Raw genomic sequence first — 8,239 nt, 5'->3', positions numbered from 1 at the left:
TCCCATTTGTATCTACCAGATTAATTTGGTGTTAGAATTCGAAGATGTAACCATGTTAATCTCGATCAGGACACAAAGCAATTTGGAAATACAGTTGAAAGAGAAAAAGTAGATAGTATAAGTTTTCACGGACTTCTGTGTATTTTCTCAGATGCGCAGATGGGAAGTGCCTAGAAGCAGATCTTTATGATCAAATCACATGTGTAAATAGCAATGGAAATGCAAAGCTTGTGTGATGGTGATGAAGGGACAAGTTCAGTTTGAACAATGGTTGTTGGGGGATAAAGGCAGGAGGGAAGGTGTGATCTAAAGCCAAGGTAAGTAGATAACCATATTAATGGTGGAGGAAGTTAGTGTATTGCTGGTTGGAAACTAGAAAAGAGATGTGGTTGGTTGGTATTAGGTATTTTACATACCTTAGGTCGGCATCATTTGCTACTTGGGTGCCAAAATTTCATGGGTCAACCTGGGCTTTAATCTACCCCTACAACAGATGTGCACATCTTTTAGGAATTGTATTTACTGACATCATTTGCCAGTGTACCTACTGTAACTATAATATACACAAGATAAAATAGGATGGTTGCAATGTAGCCTAGAATGTGTTGCTGTGAGTTTTCCGGGCTGTATGGCCATGTTCCAGAAGCATTCTCTCCTGATGTTTCACTCACATCTATGGCAGACATTTTCAGAGGTTGTGAGGTCTGTTGGAAACTAGGCAAGAAAGGTTTGTATATCTGTGGAATGTCCATGGTAAGAGAAAGAACTCTTGTCTGTTTGAGGCAGGGGTTAATGTTGCAATTGGCCACCTTGATTAGCATTGAATAGCCTTGCAGCGTTCCCCAGGCAGGAAGAAGCAAGGCTTTGAATCTGCAAGGCTTTTAAATGCTAATCAAGGTGGCCAATTGCAGCATTCACACTTGCCTCAAGCAGACAAGACTTCTTTCTCCCACCCTGGACATTCCACAGATATATAAACCTCACTTGCCTAGTTTCCAACAGATTCCTTAACCTCTGAGAATGCCTGCCATAGATGTGGGCAAAATGTCAGGAGAGACTGCTTCTGGAACATGGCCATACAGCCCAGAAAACTCACAGCAAGCCAGTGATTCTGTCCATGAAAGCCTTCGACAACACATTAAACTAGAATGGTTTACTTTGGCATACACGGAGCTTCGCAATTTCAGTGTTTTAAACATAGCTGTCCTAAGGCAAATCTCTCCTCCTGTTTTAATTGATAGAATGTCTCTTTTCATGTGTGCTTACTTTGACCACTTCCTTGCCTTGGTTTTGCTTTAATTCTCCCACTTGTTGATATTGCATGTCATTTATCCCATCATTCATTTGCCTGTGTGGTTTCTTAGCAGGAAGACAAATTGCAAATGGCTTCTAATGGAGTAGACTGAGAAAATGGGGGAGCAGGAAGAGAGCACTGTGTTCTGCTTTCTCCAGGATCCACATCCATCACCTTAGAAGGTAAACCACCATTTTAGAAGAAGTAGGTTGCTTTCATGCACATGTACTCTGTGTCTTACCACATGATGACATTATCCCTTGACTCAGGTAAAAAACATATTTTTTTCATGAACTTGGAAAGCCTCTTAAGATGTAGTAGTGTGGGCACTGGACTGAGAGACCAGGGTTCAATTTCCCACTCTAATATGAAACCCCCACACAGTGATTTTGGCCAAATCACACATGCTTAGCCTTGGGGGAAGGCAATGGCAAACCTCATTTGAACAAATGCTGCCAATAAAATCTTGTGATAGGTTTACCACAGAAATAACTTGAAGGCACATAACAAACAAATAGATTACATTTAATTACATAAAAACTAAAAACATCACCCAAGAAAAAAGAGAAGCACAATTAAAGCCCTGGCAGACTGTGCAAAAATAATCTCCAAGCTGAACTGAACCACTGAAACTGGGCTCTACAAAGCAATGGATACTCCACCACAGAATTAGAAGACCGAGAACAAGCCACGAGAGTAAAGACAAAAGATCCACCCAGAGAAAAAGTATTCTCACATACATCAAGGGAACCACTGACCGCATAGGGAAGCTGATGAGGAAACACAACTTACAAACAATCTACAGACCCACCAAGAAAATCCAACAAATGCTACATTCAGCAAAGGACAAGAGGGATCCTCTCACCTCTGCAGGAGTCCAACGTATATCATGCAGCTGTGGATAAGTCTACATAGGGACCACCAAACACGAATCAAGGAACATGAAAGGCACTCAGACTAATTCAACCTGAGAAGTCATCCATAGCAGAGCACCTGATGAAAACCTGGACAAAGCATATTATTTGACAACACAAAAATGCTGCACCACTCTAACAACCACCATGTCAGACTACCCAGAGAAGTCACTGAAATCCACAAGCATGTGGACAATTTCAACAGAAAGGAGGAAACCATGAAAATGAACAAAATCTTTTTAAATTCATTTTTATTAAAGAAGATTGGACAAGACAAACATAAAAGTAAACAACAATAACAATAGTTGAGCGTTGTGTAGTTCCCTCTATATGTGTTAGGTCCATACATATGTATATGTGTATGGTTTCGCATATAGTATACATTAATATATCTATATATTCACCACAGTGTCAAACCTACATATAAAAAAAACCAAATAACATTCATCCACATCAGTACAATGCAATACAATACATATATTATATAGATTTCTTCTTAACTTCCTGGAAAATGAACAAAATCTGATTACCAGTATTATTATTTTTTAAAAAAACTATCTTCCTACTATCATTCAGACCCAATAATTGTTTTGCTGTATCAGTACCCTTAATTCCTGAAGAATTTAGGGCCAGAAGGAAAAAGGTAGCCAATCACTCTTTCCAGCGCACCCCTTCTATGCCATTTGGCTACCATGGTGAACAGGTCCTCAATGGATTGGTAAATTTTCAAAAGTTACCCAAGCTGGTGGTCATTTGCCACATCTTACAACAGTGTGTTTCTTGCTTATTCTACGTTCTATGATAGTTTCTCTGCTGCATTTCTCTGTTATTACTGTGAACCACAGCTTTAAAAAGTTACTGCTTGTACAACTCCTAGAATTCACAACCTCTGAGGATGCCTGCCACAGATGCAGGTGAAATGTCAGGAGGGAATGCTTCTAGAACATAGCCATATAGCCTGAAAAACCTGAGGGCTGTGCTTCAAACTTTTTCCAAGCTCATTTCTACTGCTAATCAGCTTTTTTTCTTAGATGACGCTGAAGGAGTGAGGGTGGCTCTTTCAGCACATATTTATAATTCCACACATTGAACAGAACACTCCGGAGATGGAAAAGAGGGCTGTTGAATGTGCCATTGTTTGGCAGGGTAAGCATGGAATTATGAACAGCATTCTAAGAGCCAGTTGTGATTTGAGCACTGGACTAGGACACTGGGAACCCAGGGTTTGTATCCACACTCAGTCATGGAAACCTACTGGGTGATCTTGGGCAAGTCACACTCTCTAAGCCTCAAAGGAAGCAAAGGCAAATCCGCTATGAAAAAAATCTGCCCAAAAAAAACCTATTTATTGTCAAAGGCTTTCATGGCCAGAATCACTGGGTTGCTGTGAGTTTTCCGGGCTATACTGCCATATTCCAGAAGCACTCTCCCCTAACATTTCACCTACATCTATGGCAGGCATCCTCAGAGGTTGTGAGATCTGTGGGAAACTAGGAAAATGGGGTTTATATATCTGTAGAATGTCCAGGGTGGGAGAAAGAACTCTTGTCTGTTCAAGGAAACCCTATTGGCTTTGTGATCTTTGTGTTGTTTATTCGTTTAGTTGCTTCCGACTCTTGGTGACCTCATGGACCAGCCCACACCAGAGCTCCCTGTCAGCTGTCCCCACCACCAGCTCCTTCAGAGTCAAGCCAGTCACTTCAAGGATACCATCCATCCTTCTTGCCCTTGGTTGGCCCCTCGTCCTTTTTCCTTCCATTTTCCCCAGCATCATTGTCTTCTTCAAGCTTTCCTGTCTTCTCATGATGTGGTCAAAGTACTTCATCTTTGCCTCTAATATCCTTCCCTCCAGTGAGCAGTCAGGCTTTATTTCCTGAAGTATGGACTGGTTGGATCTTCTCGCGGTCCAAGGCACTCTCAGAATTTTCCTCCATCACCACAGTTCAAAAAGTGTCTATCTTCCTTCACTCAGCCTTCCTTATGGTTCAGCTTTCGAATCCACAGGTTACTATGGGGAATACCATTGCTTTAACTATGTGGATCTTCGTTGCCAGCGTGATGTCTCTACTCTTCACTATCTCAATGAGATTGGTCATTGCTTTGGGATCATCATGTGAGAAATCACTTCAAGGCATGCAACAACAGCAATTCTAGATTTAGTATTTTGTGCTCTGCAAGCTATTACAAACTTGATAAAGTATTTTTTTTAAAGCAAGGAAAAATAATCAGGGTTCTGGTCCTTATGAGGACAGAACTGAAAGTATAACTGGCAGTGTGCCATGCAAACTCAGTAGCATAGTGAGGACTGAGCAAGATAAAACAGTGACCAGATAAGGAAGATTTCCGTACTCAGACCTCATTGTATATCTGCATTTCCTTAATGGAGAATTTTGTTTTGGTGCAGTTTTTTGTTCAAAACAGAGGATTAACAGCCTTAGAAACTGTGTGGGCAGGATGCAATTAGAGATCTTGGGAGAGTACAGGACATGAGTCTGTATAATTGTATGTTGTGTTGTTTGATGATCAGTGTTGTCACACACAAGATTAATACAAGGAAGAGACCTGGCCCAAAAGAAAGAGGGTATCCAGAGTCTACCACCCATGGTTCAGAAATTCAGTTTTAAAAATCCCAAAAGAATACACTGATTTTGCTATATATATATATAGAGAGAGAGAGAGAGAGAGAGCGCAAAATCAGCGTATTCTTTTGGGAATATATGTATGTATACACACACACACACTTGGGTATCCGGTGTTGTCCTGGTTGTTAGAAGAAGTTATTTCTGCATTTTACAAAATGTATAAGGTTGTGGATGAAGTACAACTCACATCATGCCAGGTTAACCCCCTGAAACTCCATCATCAGTGGGGTTCGGAGTGCTCTGATTGCAGGTAAACTATACATCTGAGTACCTACAACTCCCAAATGTCAAGGCCAAGTCCACCCCAGAGCCACCAGTATTCAAATGTGGGCATATTGAGTATTTTGTGCGCTAAGTTAGGTTCAGGGCCATTGTTGGTGGAGTCCAGAGTGCTCTTGGATTGCAGGTGAACTATAAATACTAGTACCCATTATGTGTATAGATAAATAATTTTACTACACAGTTGTATGCATTTGGATTTGAGCATTATACTAAATGTCCTTTGACTAGGAGCTGGCCACTTGGAGTGCCTCTGGTATCGCGGTGAGAAGGTCCTCCATTGTGCATGTGGCAGGGCTCAGATTGCATTGCAGTAGGTGGTCTGTGGTTTCTCTTCACCACACTTGCATGTCATGGACTCCATTTTGTAGACCCATTTCTTAAGGTTGGCTCTGCATCTTGTGGTGCCAGAGTGCAACCTGTTCAGCGCCTTCCAGGTTGTCCCCTCTTCTGTGTGCCCAGGAGGGAGTTTCTCATTTGGTCTCATTGTTGTTGTTTATTCATTCAGTCTCTTCCGACTCTTCGTGACCACATGGACCACCCCTTGCCAGAGCTGCCTGTCGGCCATCACCACCCACAGCTCCTTCGGAGTCAAGCCAGTTACTTCAAGGATACCATCCATCCATCTTGGCCTTGGTCAGCCCCTCTTTCTTTTTCCTTCCATTTTCCCCAGCATCATTGTCTCCTCTAAGCTTTCCTGTCATCTCAGCCTCCTTGCTTCAGCATTATAAGAGGGTTTTACGAGACTAGTTGCTCTCGTTGTCACATGGTATTGGGGACCACTGGTGGTCCGCAGACCACAGGTTGGGAACCACTGGTCTACACTGTAGCGTGAATGGAATTTGACCTCACTTTAGTGTACCCCAGTTACTTACTTACTCAGGCGATCCCTCGTAGCTCGAGGATGATTGTCTTTGAGTTGTGGTGTCTTGGCAATGGGTCTGTAAGTGGCTGTGGAGCCCTATTATTGATCTGCATGTTCTCCTGCAGTGAGGACAACAGTTTCCAGACGGCAAGCAGTCCCAGTCAGGGTTGGCTTGACTGCCTTCCTCTTGTCACATTCCTCCCTTTCACCCTCCATTCATGCCTCTTTGAATTCCGCAGCACTGCTGGTCACAGCTGACCTCCAGTTAGAGCACTCAAGAGCCAGGGCTCCCCTGTTCTCATTGTCTATTCCACTGTTTTTGAGGTTGGCTTTAAGCCCATCTTTAAATCTCTTTTCCTGTCCACCAACATTCCATTTGTGGCCCAGAACTATGGAATCCTGGGAGTTGCAGTTTGATGAAGCTCCAGCACTCTTTGGCAGAGAAGCCTGAAGACCTTGTAAAACTCCAACTCCCTGGATTCCATAGCCCCTGAGCCATGCCAGTGCAAGCGGGGTTGAAACTGCATTAATTCTCCAGCGTAGATGCACTCCTAGCTGCCGTCTGGGGAGTCATACAACCCAAGCCCAGATATGTCAGCCTGCCAATGCTGAGAAAGAGAGAAAACAAAAGTAGGAAGCAGTAAAATACTACAACCACCAGCGCTTGCAGAAGACGTCGCTTGTTCTGCCTGAGCTGCGTGTTTGCTGTCATAATATTTCCCCTTTAAGGCTCGGCCGAAGTTATTTATACTCCAAACAAAACCAAAAAAGAAGGTCTTCGATGGGGTGGTGAGAGGAACTGAGAGGAGCAGCGGGCAGAGACCTTCTTACCTGATCAGAAACAGAGAGAGAGAGAGAGAGAGAGAAAGGTGGCGGTGAGTAGAGGAGAGGGGGAGAAGGGAAGAGCAAGGAGGTGGGGAAAGGAGGAGTAGGAAGGAAGGAAGAAAGAAAGAGAAGTGGAGGGGAAGAGAAGGAAGTCGACCTGGGAGGAGGAGGAGGAGGGGAGGCAGAGGGAGGGAAACCGCAAAGAGAGAGGGAAAGGAAGGCCAGATAATGAGAAGGAAGCAAACCTGTTGAGGAGGAGGAGGAGGAGGAGGAGAGGAGGGATGGCGGCAAGAGGCGCTGCTGGCGGGCCTTAAAGGAGGGCTGGGGGAAGAAGTGGGCTGGAGCCCTTGCCGGCCGGCTGGATCCTGGTCTTGGGACGGTTCTCCTCTCTCCTTCAAGATGATGAAGAAACAGTTCAACTGGATGCGGCAGCAGCTCAGCCACCCGGGCATCGGCGGACGGTAAGAAGAAGCGCCTTGGCTTTCAGACATTCCCCAAGTTGCTCTTTTGGACTTGTGGCCTCAGCACACTCGCAAACAAATCCGCTTACAGTCCAGTTTCTGCGGCCTGCACAATTCTGTGGTTTGTAGTTTAAGGAGGAGCCTTTAACAGCCTCACTAAACTACAAAGCCCGGAATTCTGCAAGAGGCAGAAACCGCATTTTAAGTGGATTTTTTTTCCTCTAGGTGTGATTAAAAGACTCCCAGAAACCGCTACAAGTTTGTCCAATGGTCAGAGATTCTGGGAGCTGAAGCCCAAAATCGCTGAAAGAACAAAGTTTTGAAGCAGCACAGCCCTGCTTCCTCTTAGGGTGCATCTCTTGGGCCCTCCAGGTGTTTTGGACTTCAACTCCCACCATTCCTAACAGCCTCAGGCCCCTTCCTTTCCCCCCTCAGCTGCATAACCTTAAGACTTCAACTCCCACTATTCCTAACAGCTTCAGGCCCCTTCCTTTTCCTCCTCAGCCGCATAACCTTAAGACTTCAACTCCCACCATTCCTAACAGCCTCAGGCCCCTTCCTTTTCCTCCTCAACCGCTTAAGCACAAAGTTTTGAAGCAGCTTAAGCAGTACAGCCCTGCTTCCTCTTAGGGTGCATCTCTTGGGCCCTCCAAGTGTTTTGGACTTCAACTCCCTAACAACCTCGGGCCCTTTCCTTTTCCCCTTCAGTCGCTTAAGGATGTTAGGAATGGTGGGAGTTGAAGTCCAAAGCACCTGGAAGTCCCAAGTTTGCCCATGCCTCATCTACACTGTCGATTCAGAAGCTATGAAGTTTGATGCCACTTTAACTGCTTTGGCTCAATGCTATGGGATTCTGGGAGTTTCTAGTTTGGTGAGGCACCATCAAGCTTTAACAGCGAAGGCTCAAGACCATGTAAAATTACAACTAACAGGATTCTATGACATTTCCCAGTGTACCA

At 44.3% G+C, this 8,239-nt stretch overlaps 1 protein-coding gene across 1 annotated transcript in view; it reads left to right on the top strand.

Moving 5' to 3' along the window:
* The first annotated feature begins 6,877 nt into the window (after window positions 1-6,877).
* SH3BP1 (SH3 domain binding protein 1) overlaps window positions 6,878-8,239 on the top strand; it is a 49,956-nt gene continuing 48,594 nt past the window's right edge. The window contains exon 1 of the mRNA XM_067468507.1: window positions 6,878-7,280. Coding sequence (XP_067324608.1) covers window positions 7,219-7,280 — 62 coding nt within the window. The 5' untranslated portion in view covers window positions 6,878-7,218. The remainder of the gene's footprint in view (window positions 7,281-8,239) is intronic.

The sequence above is a fragment of the Anolis sagrei genome, chromosome 5, assembly GCF_037176765.1.
Source record: "Anolis sagrei isolate rAnoSag1 chromosome 5, rAnoSag1.mat, whole genome shotgun sequence".
NCBI lineage: Eukaryota > Metazoa > Chordata > Lepidosauria > Squamata > Dactyloidae > Anolis > Anolis sagrei.
This window is presented reverse-complemented; position numbering and strand designations above follow the sequence as displayed.